Here is a 22647-nt window from a genome sequence, read left to right as displayed (position 1 = left end):
CCATGAAAGGTTTTCCTCCTTCCCCCCCCCTGCTGTTGGTGATGGCTTATCTTAAGTGATCACTCTCCTTACAGTGTGTATGATAAACCCATTGTTTCATGTTCTCTGTGTGTGTGTATATAAATCTCTCCTCTGTTTTTTCCACCAAATGCATCCGATGAAGTGAGCTGTAGCTCACGAAAGCTTATGCTCTAATAAATTTGTTAGTCTCTAAGGTGCCACAAGTACTCCTTTTCTTTTTACATTTATTTGAGCATAAGCTTTCGTGGGCTAAAACCCACTTCATCAGATGCATGCAGTGGAAAATAAGGTAGATACACACAACATGAAAAAATGGGTGAGACTTCCCTGGTCACTCAATTACAGACCTAAAAGTCACAATATTACAACAAAAAAACTTCAAAAACAGACTCCCAGCAAGAGACTGCTAAATTGGAATTAATTTGCAAACTGGACACCATTAAATTAGGCTTGAATAAGACTGGGAGTGGATGGGTCATTACACACAGTAAAATTTCCCCATGCTTATTCCCCCCCCCCACTGTTACTCTCACCTTGTCTACTGTTGGAAATGGGCCATCCTGATATCATTACAGAAGGGTTTTTTTCTCCTGCTGATAATAGCTCACCTTAATTGATCACTCTCATTATAGTGTATATGGCAACACCCATTTTTTCATGTTTTGTGTGTGTGTGTGTGCGCACGCATCTTCCTACTATATTTTCCACTGCATGCATCTGATGAAGTGGGTTTTAGCCCACGAAAGCTTATGCTCAAATACATTTCTTAGTCTCTAAGGTGCCACAAGTACTCCTCATTCTTTCTCCTTAGTGATTCTCTTCTTCCAAAATGACCAGCACTCTTGAGCGATGTTTTGAAAGCATGTAGGACTAGTGATATTTTGTTCTTACGGTTCTGTAGGCTAGGAGTTAAGGATTTTTGACAGAGTATATCTACCTTAATCTTATTTTAAGAAATCCTTGAAGAAATATCTGCCTCACACTACAGATTCCTAGAATGACTTATGAGAACTGTTTGGCTGTATGTTATAATTATAGGCAGGGCTGGTTGCCTGACACTTCCCATTATATGACCCTATTTTCAGTTGCACGTATCAGTGGTTCTTAACTTTTCCAGACTGCTGTACCTCTTTCAGGAGTCTGATTGGTCTTGCATACCCCAAGTTTCATCTCACTTAAAAACTACTTGATTACAAAATCAGACAAACATACAAAAAAGTGTCACAGCACTTTTTAAAATTCATTGGAATATAAATATTGTGCTTACATTTCAATACCATACTTGAGCTGGTTTTTGTGAGCCTTGTCTAAAGCCCGAGTGCCAGGTGGCGAGGCGCTCTGTGGTGCGGGGCTCCAAGCACCTGCCATACTTGCCACCCCCTAATGCCGGTCCTGCACTTGTGATCTCTCTAAACCTGTGCTGTGACCCCCCCCCATGGGGCTGCAACCGCCAGGTTGAGAAACACTGATCTAGATTAATTGAATACCCCCGGAAGACCACTGCCTACACTCAGGGGTACACATACTCTTGGCTGAGAACCACTGACTTAGATCTTCACCAAATTTTAACCATTTCAGCTGAAATTTTCTATGCCAAGTGTCTGCCTCAGGCCGTGTGGTTTTGGTTTTTTGTTGTTTTTTTTTAGTTCAGCCAAAATGGTTCAACAGTTTCTGAGAATGAGGCTAAGGATATTCTTTTCTCATGTTAAAATATTCTGGCAGCCATCTCTTTGAATATGTCTATACTGGAGTCGGATGTGTAATTTCCAGCTTGGGTAGCCATATCCATGCAAGTTCTGATGGAGCACGCGCTAAAAATAGTAGTGTAGCCATGGCTGCACAGCCAGCAGGATAGACTAGCTGCCTCAAGTATGTACCTATGTAAGATCTTGGATGGGATTGTACTCAGGACAGCTAACCCATTCTGTTGCCCATGCAGCTGTGCATACACTGTTCATTTTAGTATACTAGCTCCATTGGAACTAGCATGCGTACATTTAGCTGAGATCAAAATTACACGTCCAGATCCACTGTAGATGTATGCTTTGAGACACTCTAGTGCCTAGCATTAGTCTAGAACAATGGGCCCCACTCTTCGCTGGCCTTTATGCATTCCTGTAATAAACATAATTATTAAAAATCTACCCCAGATCAGCCAATTTATAAGCCTTTAAAAATTTGTGTGACATGCTTAGGAGAGACTTGCTAGACCTTTGCACTAAGATCTATGAAGATTTTATCTGCACTGAGCAGGATTTTCCCAACAACTGTATCTTGAGCTGCTGGTGGCTGGGTGGTACACTGGGTCAGGGCACCAGAATTGAAAGCAGAAGCCTGTCTCTCTTGTGCGCTCAATGCTTCTCCTGCAGAGCCCAGGCAGGTGGATTTCACTGCTGAGGAGGGCAAGGGCCAGATCCAGGAGAGGGTAAATGTGGTCAGTAGATTGGGACAAGGAGCCTAGGGGAGGGGAAGGGTAGAACTGTAGGATAGTGGGAGTAAGGAAACTGGGATTGGGAGTTGGGATTCTCATAAGAGACTGGGGCTGTCTAGGCAAGAAGACTTGGACTTGGGGTATGAGAACTGGGACTGGGAGTCCTTGAGGAAAAAAAGAAAGGGATTGGGAGTGACTTGCTGCGTGTGCACAGACATGCTGAGACAAGTAATGTCATCAAAGAGGTGATTAAAGACTGCATCATAATGCATACATACACGGGGGACTACATTAAAGCAACAAGAGCAACCTTAATTCTGGCATTTCCTAACTCGAGTGCTAGACTTTGCAACCTTAATAATGTTCTTTGGGCATTTTTTTTTTCTTTCTGTACAATATTTTAGACGAATAGTCCATGTTTCTGCAAGCACTGTTGGGAAGAAAGTAATTCCTGAGAATATTAAAGCAAAAAAAAAATCAATACACAAGTGAACAAACTGAGGGGAAAAAAGTAAATGTAAAATAAACCAAAACAAGGGATAAGGAAGAGCAGGTTTTGGCTTTCAATATGTAACACAAGTTTTGTAACTAATCATGAAATCGGTAAAGTAAACTATGGATTTCATATGTGAAAACTTAAACAACACAAGTTTATATTATACTTTAGAGGAGTTTAGCCTACGTTATTTGTTAGAAATTCATCTAAACTATAGCTTGAACTTAATTCGTATAGGAATAAATTTCAAGTTCAATATTATCCAGCCACCAAATTCCCTCCACCCCCAAGATGTTACTATTCCTACAGGTTTATCATCATCATTGAATATATATTTTTTGTTTTTTCTCTGGATTGAGGAAACAGGGTGCATTGGGGGACAGGATAGGAAGTAGCAGGGAACTATAATTTATCTCATTTTAATGTTTAAATCATGATTAAATAGATCTTACCTAAAAGTCACAATATGTCCATTGGCACAGAAACATGCAAGGCAGCTACTATTACTCAATGCCACTATATCTCCACGAAGAACAAAAGAAGTCTCTGTTATGTTTTGTTTATGAATACAGTTCTGTGATGGCAGTGAGATAACTTTTGCTTGCTTTTCAGAACATATCACTGCATATTGGTTTTCACTGATTTCCTGAGAAGAGGAGGAGGGGGACACTGAGACAGGCCGCCGTTTTTTCAATTTATCCTTTTCATCTTTGTCTTCAGAAACATTGTGTTCTCTCCACGGTTCATGTGCTGGTGGAACTAAAGATCCCGTAGTGTCCAGAAAAGCCATTCTCAGGATTGCCCCTTTTAGCCTCAAAATGGTTCCTAGGATATAGAATTTGACATGGTATCTAAAATAATTCTCCTGAATGGTCTTCCAAACTACATAATAATTATCTTTAAAAAAATTGGCAAACATAAAAGGCATCCTTCCAAACAAAACCTTCAGATTTGCCTGGTCTCTTCTGCAGTAAAACTCAGATTGGCCAAAATGTTAGTTAATTTAATTTAAAAAACATTTAAACTTTTTCTTAAGACCATCCCTATTCAGGAAAGCATTTGAGCATGGACTTAAGTTTATGTGTGTACACATGTCCCATTGACTACAATGGAAAATAAGCATATACTTGAAATTAAGCACATCGACCTTCCTAAACAGGGATGTTTTCCTGAATCAGAGAGACTGACAAGAAAGTACAAAGAAACAGCTGAAGCTTTTAAAGGAGGATCAAGCTGGAACCCATGTGTTTTAAACTTGGATGTTAAAAATATACAGCTTTCACTTTTCCTCATAGGCATTAATGCTTTTCAAAACACAGCATCAATAAATTGTACTGTGTTTAATACAATCTATGATGAATACTATTAACTGTCAGAAGTGTCAACCTGTGTTTTCTTCTTTGAATTAGACATGTTTAGGTACTCGCGAGCAGGCTCTCTTGCATCTTCCTTCCTAATAGTATAATGGTTACTGAAAGCTATTGTTATGTTATATTTACTCAGATTAAATACAAGTTTTTGTTTTTTACAACCTGTAAATCAAAGACATAATCAATCAGGATTTTTTTTGAAGAGATCTAGAGGGCCCTTGAAATAGAGGAAAGAAAAGCAGCTAGGCCAGATATTCACAGGCAAGTGTTCTGAGAGGATGCTGAGACAGGCAAAAGGGCTGAACTAGTGACCTGAAGACATAGGTGTTGAACAAGGTGTGTGACCAGGAAAGAGCAGGTCATGATAGTTTCTATGCATTAAGGGAAAGCAGAGAAAGCACAGGGGGAAAGCTGAAATCTGCCATACGGGTCTGAGAGAAGAATGTTGTCCTTAGCACATAGTACCAGCTGGTTCAATCTATATATATAGTCAAACAACTTTTATTCTTTTTTGTAGTGGAAAAATCTAATATGAACTTCATTGAGAGCAGAGTGAATAAAAAGATTGTGCCATCTAACAATATTCTTCTCTTGCTGTCTCCCTCTAGTTATACTGTTAACACTCTGTGTGTTGCAGTAGAGCTACTCAAATGTCATTCTTTCTACACAAACAGTAGTCCATTTACCAGATATTCCTATACCAGATTGTAAATTTGCAGTTCAGACTTAACTGATTTGAAAAATTGCTAATCAGGTTATCTCTAACACACAAGTGACATAGCAACTTTCTAGAATACCGAAACATTACACTGTCCTGACCTAAACAGGGAGTACTGTATAATTATTTATGGAATTATTACATAATTGAGAAAAAAACATTAAAAACTCCTCAAGAATAATACAGAATACCAGCCACATTATGTACAAGACAGGAGATTTGCTGCATACCACTGGGAGAAACAATTACTGGCTGAATTAGTCTTTGTTCTCCTCCTGGGGGTAGGTTCAGTACAATGACTAGCACTGTACCCAGAGTAGTCCCAACCCATAAACATGGAGAAGGTGATGTATCTGCTTTCCGTGTGAAAGTCTCACAGAAATGAAGAGCAGAAATTGCTTCTCGAGATTCCTTATCGATGCTAGTTACACTGGAACTCCGGGATCGACTGAAGGAGTTGTCTCTGACATCTGAAACAAGTTTACATTAATTAAAAAGCACTGCAAAATACAGCATAAAGTTTCAAAATAAACTATAGTTAGGATTTTTTAGCATATTTTGTAAAGACAGTTCTTTAAAAATCAAGCATGTAGTAACTTTCACTCCATAGATTACTTCCTTTTACTAAATATTTCCCTAATTACATTTCCTCTCCGGCCCACTGACCCCATCTTCCATGCTGCATTCTAATTGCAACAATCTCTTCAACTGCAGAGTACGCCACTATATAATCGTCCTGGATGGTCATTGTGTGTGTTCATCTTTTGCATGGGACAAAAGACAGTCATTTATCAAACAGTAGAAGCCTTTTATTATCTCAGTAAGAGACAAACATCTCAGTTTAAGCTTGTAAAGGGATCCACATACCATGGTGATAAATAGCTTGTCCTGTTCTCTGCCTTTAGGAGATTGACGGAAGGAGGACTCACTGGCTATTCACATTAGCCTGAACTTCTGACATAGGTCACTTAAAATAACCTAAAGTTCTTTGGTGGTGATGTTCAAAAACAAAGAAACTGGGTAGTTGAAGTTTTTCTTCTGGAGTGCTATTGAAAGTGACATTGATAAGCTTTTCCGGCAGTCATCCCTGGACTAAAAGAAGGTTGAGCACAAAGTAGCTCCACGAAAGGGAATTCAAACCATAAGCACCAAGTAATTTTGTTTTAATTTAATTCAAATTTACTGTGCAACTCCTTAAAAATAGGATATTATAATGGAAATGCTACCAACATCTGCGTCTGCATGTGTTACCAGCTGCACACATCATAAATACTAGAGGGGTCAACATTTTTAGAGATTCTCTTTTGTACTCAAGCATAAGTGTGATTTTTAAATTCCCGACAAATCATTCTCTCTCAGCTTGCATCTCCCAATGCTTTTACTAAAAGGCAAATCAAATTTATCACTGAAAATATGGTGTAATTTACACTATGGCTTTGTTTAGGCCTGGATTATGCTAGTTTTAAGCCCTCACTGGTACACAGATACAGTTGGAAACTCTGTGCACTAGCAGGACTGAGGTTTAACCAACAGAATTTACTTACATAATTTAATCATAAAAGCATTACTGCACAGCATAATGAGCCATTTCATTAAATGGGCTACATTGTTTTCCCCACTGAGAGAAAAATCTCCTAGGTAACTGTGCTTTATCTGAAAAGTTACTACTTTCTGCATTATAGTAAGAAAATATGGTACAGAGTCATATATCCAGCAAAAATAATGTGTAATACACAATGAATCATTTATTCTGCTAATTTCAGCTACTGATCATAGCACCCTCATCAAAAAGATTCTTCTTAAGATTTTAATATTTACTGGGGAAGAAAATAAATCCAGGGTTTTTCCATTTAAATATCCGTAATACCCAAATTTAGTAATTTGTAGACATGATTAGCTACAGATTATATTTTCCTGTCATTAACAAGAATCTTGGAAAATCAGCTTAAAAGCCGTCAATTTTTTTTTTTTTTTTTAAATAGAAGTGCCTTAATTATATGGTCTCCAACTGAGCTGCATATTGAAAATAAAATTGAATTGTCCCATTACCAAGCGTAAGAGAAGCTAACCAAAATTCTGGTAACTCACTGAAACTGGGGGTTGCAAATGACTTCTTTAATTCTGTCCCTTTGACTTTTGATTTGCATGTACCTTTCTTGTGTGCATTATATAAGAATTCTCCAGTTTCTTTTTCTGAGCAAAATAGGATTGTTGTGACAGATATAAAATTAAATCTATATTTGTGGATTTAATATTCAAGTAAGATGTAACAATGTGCTGAAAAAATATGCTTATTTTAAGCCTCTTCAATTATGCAACTGAATGATCATTTGTGTTTCTAAACTTTAATATGCAAGCTGTACAACTAGAATGTTTACTATGAAATTACTGTACTATGTCTCAAGAAACAAAATCCTAAAATAACATTTTCTTATAATAGTTATACATCAGCTTAGCTCTACACATGTTAGCAGCCTGGTTGTAGTCAACTACAAGTGTAACTGTTTGCAGAACAGGACCTTAATTAAAATCTCCTGTGAGGTCTGTAAAATTTCATTTTCCCTGTTATGTGGTTCCAAACAGACATGACATTTTTCTGGTAATATACCTCTTGTAACATTCCTGACATCACAATATAACTGACATAAGAATTATAGCAGCCTCAAAAAATTCAGATAAAAATTTAACAACTACGCACGAATCTGTGTGTTTACATTAGGATGACAACAACTGAGATTTTACATGTCTATTTAAACACATATTTTGGATTCTTACTTTATGGAAATTTACTCTTCCTATAAAACACAATATGGGTCAACCTTTATTTTTGAACTTACCTAAATCAGGCTTTAGCTCAGTTGGCAAACTTAACTTTCTGGACATCTTTGCTGAAAAATAAAATATATCTTTAAAAGAAATATGATAGTGTTGGTCTTTTTAAACAACAGATTGCCATTTTCCAAATGTTTAATACATCACAATTTATTACATCCAATTTCAGTACTAAGCAATTAATCCAAATTCTGTATGATTGAAACCCTTGTGTTAAACAGTGTTTCCACTAGAGTTGAGCCTGACTCAAAATTCCTACATCCAAAATCCCATTAACTTTTGGGGAGGAGAGAACTGAAATTCAGACTCAACATTTAAACTTATGCCATTCTTAAGATCTTGCCTGAAACTTGACAAAAGTCATGGATTTTGTTTGCATTTTTGGCTTTGTTCAAACCCCAAGTTTAGACCAAAACTGATGTGGGTGCAGGTTGTACAAAGCCCTGGCAAAGAACACAGTTCACACAAAGCCCTGTGCATGCAAACAGCTGAGTTTTACACAACTTTAGTGTACACCATTTTCTCTCAATGTAATCATCTTGACATATATAAAAGGCAGAAGATGTAATTTATAATTGTGCCACATTAAGATGAAAGATTTTAAAATTTTGTATAGTTTTTTTTTAAAAGCCATCTTAAATATTCTGAAATTTAGGGCAAACTTATGGAAATACAGAAACAACAAGCAATATATTGTTTATATACAATATGCACAATGTTTTCTTGGGTAAAATACAGTAGGATCTTGGGAATTTGGACCGTTATGGTATTGCACCATTGTGAAATACTGAGTTTTGCAAATTAGGATGTTAAAAAGGAAAACACGATGCAGTACAATGTAATTTGTTCATTTATTTCAATCATTTATTTTAATCTTAATTATATAATAGGTAGTCATGGCTACTTTAGTCCTCTTCTGCTCTTTGGGGTGAAGAGACACTCGCTTCCTGTAGGATAAGAGGATTCCAAGTGACCAGGGCTTCACTAGCACAAACATTATAGTCTATTTTGTAAAAAAAAAAAAAAAAAAAATAAGTCCCAGTTAAAGGACATCTCACTACAGCACCTTGTATTTAAAATGGTGTTTCCCCCACATAAGAGCAAAGATTGGAATGAATTATAAGAGTAATTTATTAGCAAGTTTCTACTCTACATTCAAATTTTGATATATTTTGTGTTAGTCTCATACAATGCAGGTTTGAAAAATATTATGCCAGTCACATTAAATACAGATTTAATACCGTAAATTTAAGGAAAACCTAAAAGTAGTCCTAAATAAATGCCTTTTAGAGAGTTCTTTACATTACTTCAGTTGTTAAGATGTTTTTCTAAGTCAAGCATAGCTAAGATCTAACAGTGGGTTACCTTGTAGAAGACAAGGTAGCATTTTTTTTTATTAAAAAAACAAGTCTCATTAAAAAATTAATTTCTGGAACAGTTAGGTCGATATTGCTAGATGTCACAGTGGAGTGGTGCACTACCAATACGTAGACAGAAAATTGCTCTTTTTGTGGACACTGAAACGTTGCAAAATTAAGATACCAGGAATGTAAAACAAAGTAATAAAAAGGTGCAACCATTTGTGACAGGTGAACTATCCAATTCCTCAAATTGTCTCAAATTTTGACAAACATTCACACATATTGTCTTCATATGTAACACAATTTAAAAACCTACAACTGTAAAGACTGTAAAACCTTAAACACAACACAGAGCAACTGAAGAGCCTGCAGTTCCATACACAGTAAACAAATTTCTCTTCACAAAAAGTTTCTTCAAAAGAAATAAGACAACCATTAATTCTCTCTCATCACCACAAGCTATACAACTGATAGATTTTTAAAACCAGACCTTTAGGGATTCATAAAGCTACATAACAAAACCTGATTTTTATATTATAATTGTTCTAATATTGTTCAGAACTATCAGCCTTGTAATGATGAAGTGAAAATTAAATTAATAACCTGGTGAAATTTTACTTATAGAAAACAGTGGATTAAATCATCATTTTGTCTTTCTGATTATCAGAAAGGTGCAGTGTCTTAGGCACAGGACTGGGACTCAGGAGATTTGGATTTAATTCCCAGCTTCATGTGTTACCTTTGGTAAATCACTTAAGGCTTGTCTGCACTAGCTGATGTGTACATTCTAATACACAATAGCATGTCATGCACTAACTGGCATGTGTGTCCCCTGCTAGTGGGCACTAAAAGTTCCCTAGTGTGCATTAATGTGTACACTGGGGAACTTTTAGTGCATGCCCGTAGACTCCACATGGACCAGTTAGTGCACATCATGCTATTGCACATTACAATTTATATTCCAGTAACTACAGATTAATGCACCCCGTAGACAAGCCCTCAATAGGGATACTTCCCTATCTAAAAGAAATGTTTAGAATACCCAGATACTACTATGATAGACGACGCAGATAGACAGACTCTTCCCCCACAATTCCCCAACTTCCATTTAATGAATAACAGCACATTCTCACTTGTCATCTTTGTTGAAATTAAATAAGTGTTCATTTTTTGCACCCACACCGATGACACATGTGTGAGCTCCCTACTCTTGCAGGGTACAATACCACTCAGTCTTATCCTTCTGAATTTTGTTTTCATATGAAAAATGTCTCAGATTTAAAAATTCAGTATATTCTAGTATAAATCCCAATTATCATCAGCTGAAACCTGAGCATATGAGCAAAACTCACCAGCCAGATACCCAGGAAAGAATTTTTTGTAGTAACTCAGATCCCACCTCATCTAACATCCCATTACAGGCCATTGGGCCTATTTACCGTGAATAGTTAAAGATCAATTAATTGCCAAAATCACATTATCCCATCATACCATCTCCTTCATAAACTTATCGAGTTTAATCTTGAAGCCAGATAAGTCTTTTGCCCCCACTGCTTCCCTTGGAAGGCTATTCCAGAACTTCACTCCGCTGATGGTTAGAAACCTTCGTCTAATTTCAAGTCTAAACTTCCCGATGGCCAGTTTATATCCATTTGTTCTTGTGTCCACATTGGTACTGAGCTTAAATAATCCTCTCCCTCTCCGGTATTTATCCCTCTGATATATTTAGAGAGAGCAATCATATCTCCCCTCAACCTTCTTTTGGTTAGGCTAAACAAGCCAAGTTCCTTGAGTCTCCTTTCATAAGACAAATTTTCCATTCCTCGGATCATCCTAGTAGCCCTTCTCTGTACCTGTTCCAGTTTGAATTCATCCTTCTGAAACATGGGAGATCAGAACTGCACACGGTATTCCAGGTGAGGTCTCACCAGTGCCTTGTATAATGGTATTAACACCTCCTCATCTCTACTGGAAATACCTTGCCTGATGCATCCCAAAACCACATTAGCTTTTTTCACGGCCATATCACATTGGCGGCTCATAGTCATCCTGTGATCAATCAATACTCCAAGGTCCTTCTCCTCCTCCTCCATTACTTCTAATCGATGCGTCCCCATCTTATAACTAAAATTCTTGTTACTAATCCCTAAATGCATGACCTTACACTTCTCAATATTAAATTTCATCCTATTACTATTACTCCAGTTTACAAGGTCATCCAGATCCTCCTGTATGATATCCCGGTCCTTCTGTAAATTGGCAATACCTCCCAGCTTTGTATCAGCTACTAACTTTATTAGCACACTCCCACTTTTTGTGCCAAGGTCAGTAATAAAAAGATTAAATAAGATTGATCCCAAAACCAGTCCCTGAGGAACTCCACTAGTAACTTCCCTCCAGCCTGATAGTTCACCTTTCAATATGACCCACTGTGAGTCTCCCTTTTAACCAATTCCTTATCCACCTTTCAATTTTCATATTGATCCCCATCTTTTCCAATTTAACTAATAATTCCCCATGTGGCACAGTATCAAACGCCTTACTGAAATCTAGGTAAATTAGATCCACTGCATTTCCTTTGTCTAAAAAATCTGTTACTTTCTCAAACAAGAAGATCAGGTTGGTCTGGCACGATCTACCTTTTGAAAAATCATGTTTATTTTGTCCCATTTACCATTGACCTCAATGTCCTTAACTACTTTCTCCAAGACCTTGCATACTACAAATGTCAAACTAACAGGCCTGTAGTTAGCCGAATCACTTTTTTTTTTCCCTTTCTTAAAAACAGGAACTATGTTAGCAATTCTCCAATGATATGGTACAACCCGAGTTTACAGATTTATTAAAAATTCTTGCTAATGGGCTTGCAATTTCATGTGCCAATTCCTTTAATATTCTTGGATGAAGATTATCTGGACCCCCCGATTTAGTCCCATTAAGCTGTTTGAGTTTCACTTCTACCTCAGATATAGTAATATCTGCCTCCATATCCTCATTCCCATTTGTCATGCTACCCATTTGTCATGCTATCCCTAAGATCCTCTTTAACCTTATTAAAAACTGAGGCAAAGTATTTATTTAGATATTGGGCCATGCCTAGATTATCCTTGACCTCCACTCCATTCTCAGTGTTTAGCGGTCCCACTTCTTCTTTCTTTGTTTTCTTCTTATTTATATGGCTATAGAACCTTTTACTATTGGTTTTAATTCCCTTTGCAAGGTCCAACTCTACTTGACTTTTGGCCTGTCTCGCTTATCCCTACATGTTCTGACCTCAATAAGGTAGCTTTCCTTGCTGATCCCTCCCATCTTCCACTCCCTGTATGCTTTCTGCTTTTTTTTTTTTAATCACCTCTCTGAGATGCTTGCTCATCCAGCTTGGTCTACAACTCCTGCCAATCTGAAAGAAATGTCACTCTAGACATACAAATTCTGAAACCCTAAACAATTCATAGCAATATTCCAAGGAGTTTAAAAATAAAGGCTGAAATTGGCACAAGAGATAAAATGCAATTCATAGGTGATCTGGAGTACATGAAAATTTGATGTGTCTTAGATTCTAAGATCCACATCCCTCCTTTTTAAAAAACATCAAGGCAATAAAAATCTAGAATTCCGTATCATGGTTGATAAAAATAAGTTTCAAGATGATTCTGCTGCACATTAGTTTATTAAGGAAAAGAAACATCTACTCTACAAAATGAAAATGTATTTGTTTTATTAATATTACAAGTAGATAAAACATATTTAAAGGGAAGATAATTGTTGCAGAGATGATTGTTGAGGGAGACATCACAAGGTGCTTAATATATATATTCTGTTCACAGCATAACATTTCAAAATATCTAATAGTGTGGACAGTATGTTGAACAAGTCAGGAAAGCACAAAGAAAGAAATGTGAATAATTATTAAAGGTTAAATAAAAATAGTGTCACCTTGCATATAAACAGAAAATACTTCACAGTTTTAATTAATGAGAAAAATGGGAAAACCATCTTATTTTTCATTGGTTGTTAAGCTTTCAACCTAGAATCACTCACTAGAATACTGATCATTTGTTTTTATTCTCACTCAGCTAAACAGAAAACATTTGGTCTATGTATCTTAACTTCTTTTTGAACGTATTATATCGTATGCATAGTATGAGATTTGTTGTGCAGAGAAGCTCCCTCTAAGATTGTCTATATTAGGGAATTTTATAAAAAATGCTCTACTGGTTGTAACACGGGTCAACCTTAAGAAAACCTTCTGTGGCTGGGTAAATTTTGATCATTATTTAAAAATGAGGAATAGCAGATTTAACTAATTCAGCAGTAAAAGCTCTAAAGGCCACATGAGATGTATGTGCACTGTTGTGTAGTAGCAAATATTTACCATGCCTCACTGCACATGTGGTTTTTTTGAGCAGTGGTCAAAGTATTTTCTGTAGTATAGTTTGTAGAAGTAGCTATTAAACCACATTAAGTATTTGGGCTCCATCTGGATAAACAAAGCTATATAAATATAAGAGCATAATAATTATTCCATAGAATCATAGAAGATTAGGTTTGGAAAAGACCTCAGGACATTTAGTCCAACCCCCTGCTCAAAGCAGAACCAATCCCAACTAAATCATTCCAGCAAGGGCTTTGTCAAGCCGGGCCTTAAAAACCTCTAAGGATGGAGGTTCCACCACCTCCCTTGGTAACCCATTCCAGTGCTTCACCACCCTCCTAGTGAAACAGTGTTTCCTAATATCCAACCTAGACCTCCCCCACTGCAACTTGAGACCATTGCTCCATAGTTAGCTTTACATACAATTCAAATCAAAGTTTGGCTATAATAATGAGCCTACAGAAAGAGATATTGTATGTGCTTTGGTGTCTGAGTCATGTTCATTCCTGAATAGTCTTAGGAGCGTTACTAAAATAATCAAGAGACTAGATAACTAGACTACATCTGGTAAATTTGGAATGGTGACTTCGTGACTCCAGCTTATTTTATATTTTGTGCTAACACTACAGGTGTGTGTGTTTAGGCAAGATTTTTCTTGATCCTGTAACAAACCAATAATTCTAACTCTGACATCAATTTGTTGCTATAGATATGAATCTGTAGGAATGAAGAAGCTTTACATAAGCATATATCTTCAATAAAATGATTAAAAGGAGAAAGGTTTGTTTTAAGTAGGGCTGTCGATTAATCAGTTAACTCATGCGATTCACTCAAAAAAATTAATCGCGATTAATTGCACTGTTAAACAATAGCATACCAATAGAAATTTTTTCAATATTTTGGATTTTTTCTACATTTTCAAATTGATTTCATATTGATTTCTATTACAACACAGAATAAAAAGTTACAGTGCTCACTTTATATTATTTTTATTACAAATATTTGCACTGTACAAATGATAAACAAAAGAAATAGTATTTTTCAGTTCATCCAAGTACTGAAGTGCAATCTCTTTATCGTGAAAGCGTAACTTACAAAAAAAATCTACATTTGTGTTACATAACTGCACCAAAAAATAAAATAAAACAATGTAAAACTTTATAGAGTCTACAAGTCCACTCAGTCCTACTTCTTGTTCAGCCAATCACTAAGACAAACAAGTTTGTTTATATTTACTGGAGATGGTGCTGCCTGCTTCTTATTTATGTTAGCTGAAAGTGAGAACAGGTATTCATGTGGCACTTTTGTAGCCGGCGTTGCAAGGTATTTACGTGACAGATATGCTAAACCTTTGTATGCTCCTTCATGCTTTGGCCACCATCCAGAGGACATGCTTCCATGCTGATGATGCTCGTTAAAAAAATAATGTTAATTAAATTTGTGACTGAACTCCTAAAGGGGAGAATAGTATGTCTCCAGTTCTGTTTTACCTGCATTCTGCCATATATTTCATGTTATTGCAGTCTCAGCTAATGAGCCAGCAAATGTTCATTTTCCGAACACTGTCAGAGCAGATTTGACAAAACACGAAGAAGGTACCAAAGTGAGATTTCTATAAACAGCTACTGGACTCGACCCAAGATTTAAGAAACCAAAGTGCCATCCAAAATCTGAGAAGGACGAGGTGTGAAGTATGCTTTCAGAAAACTTGAAAGAGCAACACTCCAATGTGGAAAATACTGAACCCGAACCACCAAAAAAGAAAATCAATCTTCTGCTGATGGCATCTGACTCAGATGATGAAAATGAACATGCTTTGGTCCGCTCTGCTTTGGATGGTTATCGAGCAGAACCTGTCATCAGCAAGGACGCATGTCCTCTGGAATGGTGGCTGAAGCATGAATCTTTAGCGTATCTGTCATGTAAATATCTTGCAACGCCAGCTACAACAGTGCCGTGTGAACAACTGTTCTCACTTTCAGGTGACGTAAATAAGAAGCGGGCAACATTATCTCCTGCAAATTGTAACCAAACTTGTTTGTCTGAGCAATTGCCTGGACTTGTAAGCTCTAAAGTTTTACTTTGTTTTATTTTTCAATGCAGTTATTTTTTTGTACCTAATTCTATGCTTGTAAGTTCAACTTTCATGGTAAAGAGATTGCACTACAGTACTTGCATTAGGTGAATTGAAAAATACTTTTTTTGTTGTTTTTACAGTGCAATTATTTGTAATAAAAATAAATATAAAGTGAGCACTGTACACTTTGTAATCTGTGTTGTAACTGAAATCAATATATTTGAAAATGTAGAAAACGTCCAAAAATATTTAAATGAATGGTATTCTATTATTGTTTAAAAGCATGATTAATCACAATTAAGTTTTTTAATTGCTTGACAGCCCTAGTTTTAAGATTTAGACATCTATACATTTTCTTTAGGGAGACAATTCCTTATGGTCTTGCCACAGGAATAGTATCTATTTTTCTCTTCAGTTAGGTGGGAGCTAGATTTTCAATTATCCTTTCATGAGTGACACCTCCTTACCATTGCATCCGATGAAGTGAGCTGTAGCTCACGAAAGCCTATGCTCAAATAAATTTGTTAGTCTCTAAGGTGCCACAAGTCCTCCTTTTCTTTTTACCTCCTTACCCTTAATTGCTGCCATGATGGCAGCAGGTAACTGAACACAAGGACAAGATTAATATCTTCCTATGAAAATCATACTTTTCAAGTTAGAGCAATGGGAAGTGGGGGTACCTTCACCTTATCTAATATCCAAGAGTAGCCTCTCTGATGGGCTAAATCCTCAACAGGTTGGGGACAAAGAATTCCAGAAGCTTATTTCTGAACTCAGAGTTCTTTGTGTGGCAATGCAATGAACTGCAATCACGCCACAAGACAAGACCCATCTGTCTTTGATAAAGTGAAATGATTTGTTTTACAATAGATAAAATTGGTAACGATAGATGGCACGTTTTACAAAATATCCCAATCCCTATCCAACTGATTACAATTCATTTTGAAACAATGAAGAGATAAAACATGCAATTAATGTCAAATAATGACGAGACAGTGACATTGTGTAATATGACAGAGAAAAGGAAGAGATTAAAGTAGCATCATAAGCTTACAAAACAGCCATGCAACATAAACATGCCACATACAATGTACAGTAAACGGCAATGCAAAAAAGTATTTTTGTTTTCACTGACTTCAAGTGGTCACTCCTTAATACATTTCAAATGTAACATTATACAACAATCCTATTCATAGCGACAACGTAAGAACCATGAAGATGGGCATTTTCTAATTCTTCTACATAGATTCACTGGGCTCCTAGATTATTAACAGGACAGCTGTCTACTCACAACCTTAGTATATAATTATGAGTGAGATGACAAAATTTTCAATGATTGTACAGTTTATTAAACTGATAGCAGAAATTTCAAGTTACAATGTGGAGTTCATGGACTATATGAAAAGCAAAGATTTTGTCATGGATATTTTTAGGAAAAGTCAGGGACAGGTCATAGGCTTCTCTGAACTTTTCTTTATTGCCCCTGACCTGTCCCTAACTTTTCCCAAAAATATCCATGATAAAATGGGAAGGGACTGGGCAGCTGTAGGGTGGCTGGGAGCTCTGTGCTCCAGCGGCGGAGGGGAGCCTCAGGGGCCCCTTGCTCCACTCATGGCAATGGCTGGGGAGTTGCCAGGGTCCCCCTGCCTGCTAGCAGCGGCGAGTTGCCAGGGTAACCCCCTCCTACAGTGGCTGGGAGCTTTGGCGGTAACCCCACTGCCCGTGGTGGCTGGGACCTTTGGTGTACCCTCGCTGACCATGGTGGCTGGGAACTTGGGGGCCAGTTGCCTCAGACAGCGGGGATACTTCACAGCTCCCTGCAGCTGTGGGAGGCGGCACAACTCTACAGCTCCCAACCGCTGGGCTGAAGACATGGAGGTCTTTGGAAGTCACGGATTTGGTGACTTCCGCGACATTCATGACAAAATTGTAGCCTTAATTAAAGGATATATTGCACATAGTTAACATCAGGCTCAACTTAATTCTGCATATCACTTTTTTCCTGAAAGATGCAATTCTTTCAAACTTGTTCTAGAACATTATTTGAGTTGTGAAGCAAATTCAAGACACTATTCTATTCCCTTAGAAAAACTTTAGAATGGAACAGATGTGTATAATTCCGTATACTTATCACTGATTTGTTTTATTAATACAATAATGCTGCAATATAGCGATGCCACAGTAGAAATTACAATATCAGAGTCAAGTTAAACAGCTCAGACAGCCTGGTCGACAATTAACTAACTAAAAGCAATTTTTTGCATAATATAGGTCATTTTTTTTAAAATACAGAAAAGAACATTCCTTTTGGAACACTTAAGAGGAAGACGATTTACCTCTCTACCAGGCAAAGATAACATGTAAAACCACCAGGTAAAATTTTGCAAGCTGTGTCAGATTACTCTACCATTTTGTTATAAAACTGACTTCCAATACCGTTCTTATTTCAGTCCTGAGATGTTCAGAACAGAGAGATCCTGTTACAGCTAATGCTTTTATTATTGTGGCCAGTTCTCCAGTCAGGATTGGGACAAAAATACATCCTCTTTCCCCTTCCTGCTGTCTCTGGTATAGAGCCTTTTTACTAGCTTGAGAGGCATTTCTTACAGTCTCCATACATGGGGCAGGGTAAGCAGCCTTCACAACCTCCTCACATCAACATTCATACAACTCTGAATTTTGAGTGCTATATTTTTCCTTTAGTTGCTGCACTGTCATTACTTGTTGGTCTCCCTTTGTTCCATTCAGGTGCAGAAAAAGTTTATTGTTTGACTTTTGGCAACTCACAATCAGAGCCAGTAAAAATCCAATTATCTCAACTCCTAGTCTTATACCTTATTCAGCAAATTCTGCTGTTCGTAGATTACTCATAAAATACCTCTATGATAGAGGTAATGGAACAAACTACAGATTCTTGTGTATAGAGAGTTCAACCTTTTTGGTACTTAGCACTCACAATTAAGATCCTAACGAGTCTATCTGGGACCCTACCTATTAAACTACAATAGCTAGTTATTTGCCAGCCAGCAAGCATTAAAATTCCTCACCACTTTTGTCTCCGCAGTACTAGGTTTGTGGATATTACTTTATGAAAGAGATCCAAAAAAGATTGTAAATGTGATAGTGAGGTACCAAAATCCTATAGTGAAAGTTGGACATGTCATTCTGGATTGTCACTTTCAAACTTACTTTCACTCATTGTCTCAACAATTTCTTTATCTTTGGTAAATAATTATTACTACACTATTATTCTTTCTATGAAGTATACTTATATTCTAAAAGACATTAGAGGTATACCAAACAATCTTGTTATACATAATAAATATCTCCAAAGGAATATAACTAAATCTTATTGCTACCATAAAACGTAGATACAACAAATACAAATCTTAAAGTACTAATGCTGAAATAAGAATAAATTAGAATAATGAACAGACCTTTTCCCAGAATACACCAAATACCCATTTGCCTTATTTCCTTACTGACCATGTGTTAGATTATCAATCCATCATATTTCCATTCTGACCATAAAAGGGTTCATTTCTTAGCTTGCATACAACATAATTCAAACCATTTTTGTCAATTAATTTGCAGGTTTTATTTAAAAGAATTTATAGGCTGGTGACTTGTCATATTATGGCTGGATACCGCTAGCATATACCGCTCTGGGTTATAGTATTGATAATGAGGATAGGTATATATAGCTCTCGGTCCTTTTTACGTTGAAGGAAAATGCAATCCTACCACTATCTTGAAAACTTATAGAGAAAACTAGGCCTTACGGATATGGGTGTAGCATTTACAAGGAAATAAATAAGCAACAGTTTCTAAAGTATACTGCACCACAACAAATGTAATAGTATTATGTTGCAATTTGCATTGACTGAACCCTTCTAATATTTCAGAATAAAGTAGAACCTCTTCTCCCAAATAAATAGGAAGGTGCACATCATATAAATTAAAGTATTAAAACACCGTTTCTCCTTGATTTTGTTAATCATTGTGCCCAATATATTTAGCACAGAAGCAGCCCAAAGATTACCATTGGTAATGGATTACCATTTAGCACAGGGAAAGATAGATTAAGAACTAAATAATGCAATACAATTTGAAATTTTTTGCTGTTGGGTTAGTGTTGCATAGAGTAAGGCACTAGATTAGGAAGAAAGCAGAATTTTTCTAGTTCCTACCTATATCATTGGCTACCATCTTGGAAAATTTTCTGCCTTTGGTCTTCACTGTAAATAATATTTTAACAAAAAATGTCAAAAACTATAAATGTACTAAAAGGATGAACTGAACAAAAGAAATAATGCTGTTAAAATAAAAATACTGTACCCTTTTCTATAAAATTATTCATTTTTTGATCATCATCATCAGAATTGTTTGGAGAACCAGAACCTATATGAGTGAAGACAGAATGAAATAGACATACAAAATGGATATTCACAAAACAAGATACATATACAACACTGATTTGACAGAAAGACTGTGCATTATATTTAAAAAGTCTTATGAGACTTAACATACTGTCACGTTGACTTCATAGCTAGGATGCATCAAAGTATTGATCAAAAGATTAGTGATGCTTTCCGTTATGTGATGGCACTATAGACGCCAAACTCTTTGCAATAAAGGAGCGTACACAAAAATAAGCAGGTAATCTGAAGCAAAATTACTTATTAGAGCAAGACATCACCACAACACAGTGCATCTAGGTTATTTTGGTTAGAGACATTTATTTTATTTAATATAAACATTTAATATGTGGACACCTAGTATGTTGGTCTGTAAATAAGAGGACAAAGAATTTATCCAAATTTGGATCTACAGAGCAAATGGAACATGGAGCATCGTTTGGTCTCAAAGAAAGAAATCTGTTTAGAGCAGCAGTTTTATTCTGCAAACAACTCCTATCCCAACACCACAATAGAAAACTTAATTCTGCAAGCAGTGGTTCTAAAGACCACGGATGGTGAATGGGCTACGATTTGTGAACCACTGTTATAGAGAGATTTAACTTGGTGGCTTTTTTAATCTTATTAAAATGCCAAACACAACCTCCACTTAAAAAAAACCCAACAACAAAAAAACAGGACCAAAAGTGTTACAAGGGTATTATTTTCTTACTATTTTAGGTATCCAAGCATGACACTTTGTATATGCTATGCAACTTTATCCAGGACGCTGGATGAGGGGAACAAAGTTTAATACTTTTATAATCTCTTTGTTTTGGTTTTCATTTTATTTCTGTTGTAATTTAGTTCTCAGTGTCTCAAAGCTAGAGGATGTTCTGCCAACTAGCAAGGGAGCCTTTTTTATAGCTGTAAATCTGTGTAACCACTCAGTGGAGGAAGTTAGAGCGTAGCTGAAGTTGCAGCTCTGTTCATTTGGAAGACTGAAATTGTCACACCATTCATGCTGTCGTTTCAGTTGACCTAAGATGTCCCAGACTTTCAGTCCCAAACACTGATCTTCCAGACTGTTGTACAACCAGTCTCCTAATCAAGCTCTAGTTGAGCATTATTTTTTAACTGTAAGCTCCAAAACCATATTCACTGAATTTTTAAAAAATGCAAAGCTTAATAAAGTTAAAGTTATATCTGGATATTGCAGTCTTACCCCATAGCTAGTCTCTCCCTAACTAGACAAACTCAAAACACCTAAATCTGCCTTCTCCTATTCTCTGCAGCTTTAGTCTACCAGTGTTTGATCCTCCGATTTCTTCTGGCGCTCCTAAGTTCTGACAATATCCACTCCCCATCTTCCCAGCATCTCATAGCTCCTCCCCAGTCTTGTTGCCCTCTCTAAGGTCTTGTCTACACTACTGAGGTAAGTAGACCTACGTTATGCTACTCCAGCTAGGTGAATAATGTAGCTGCAGTTGACATAGCTTAGTCGACTTACTGCAGAGTTTACACCACGCTGAGTTGACAGGAGATGCTCTCCGGTGACTTACCTTAATCTTCTCGTTCCAGTGGGGTACCTGAGAGTGCTCTGCAGTCGATTTAGCAGGTCTTCACTAGACTCACTAAATTGACTCCTTCTAAATCCATAGCAGCAGCATCAATCTCCTATAAGCGTAGACATGGCCTAAGAGTCCCTCTGTGAAGCCAACAACTTATTATCTCCAGCCCCATAGATCCTATTTCTCCATTTTCAATTACTGCAAATTAATTTTTAAGTTATCTTGAGAAGCCCACTTCTAAATTTTAACCTAATTCAAGACAAAACGTACCCAGGATGTATGTTTGTTTTTTTGTTACCCACCCAGAAGTGTGTGTGTGACATTTCTGCACTATGCATGTATATTCTTTAATTCTTCTATGGCAGAATACAAGTAGAATTTATTTAAATAGTGTACCAGATCCCTAATTCAGATAGAAAAATTTGATTGGGGTGGGGCAGGGAAGAGATTATGTTAAATGAATTTACTGAAATTTTTGCATTTCAAATTTAAGTACAGTGTTGAATCCAGTGTTTTTTTCCTCAAAGTCTTTGAAGACTGGTGATAAGCTGCAAACCCTGATCAAAAAACCCACCCTATTTCTTTTCTTCCTTATCACCTTCCCAGTCTTCTTCCTTTCTTTGTTTTCCAAGTTTTTCTTCCTAAGGAAAGTTAGTTTAAGGTTCACTATATTCCTTCCACCTGCGATGTCTAAATACACGTTTTTCTGGGGCCCATGATACCTGACTTTCACAAAAGATGCTAATCCTTGCAGGATGAATATTTTTGGGCGTCTCATTTCTCTACCTTTCCTTTCCTCTCCTCTCCTCCCTAAATGTTCACCATGCTTGTTTCTCTTTGCTTGCCCTCTCCTCATCCGTGAAATGTCTCCTCTTTCCCCTCTTCCCTTTGTCAGTCTTTTCGTGTGAAACACACTCATTTACTCCTAAAATTGCTATCTTGAAAAAACAAAAGAAATCAACAAAACCAAAACAACCCACACATACCAAATAATTATA

General features: G+C 36.7%; 1 protein-coding gene across 13 annotated transcripts in view; it reads right to left on the bottom strand.

Annotated features, from left to right (window-relative positions):
• The window catches only part of STXBP5 (syntaxin binding protein 5), a 180108-nt gene that overhangs the window by 18116 nt on the left and 139345 nt on the right, over positions 1–22647 (bottom strand). For 4 of the 13 annotated variants that reach the window (XR_006280024.1, XM_043511155.1, XM_043511154.1 and 1 more), the window contains 5 exons: positions 20020–20082; positions 19872–19919; positions 7874–7942; positions 5267–5506; positions 3401–3773 (listed from right to left, as the gene is read on the bottom strand). Coding sequence is in view for 12 of the 13 variants with exons in the window: in XM_043511155.1 (XP_043367090.1) it covers positions 3401–3773; positions 5267–5506; positions 7874–7942; positions 19872–19919; positions 20020–20082 (793 nt within the window). In the remaining variant the exon portion in view is untranslated. The remainder of the gene's footprint in view (positions 1–3400; positions 3774–5266; positions 5507–7873; positions 7943–19871; positions 19920–20019; positions 20083–22647) is intronic. The other 9 variants (XM_038393756.2, XM_038393755.2, XM_038393757.2 and 6 more) reach the window with 4 other exon arrangements.

The sequence above is a fragment of the Dermochelys coriacea genome, chromosome 3, assembly GCF_009764565.3.
Source record: "Dermochelys coriacea isolate rDerCor1 chromosome 3, rDerCor1.pri.v4, whole genome shotgun sequence".
Lineage (NCBI taxonomy): Eukaryota > Metazoa > Chordata > Testudines > Dermochelyidae > Dermochelys > Dermochelys coriacea.
Note: the sequence above shows the minus strand (reverse complement) of the source record. Positions and strands in the feature narration are given on the sequence as shown.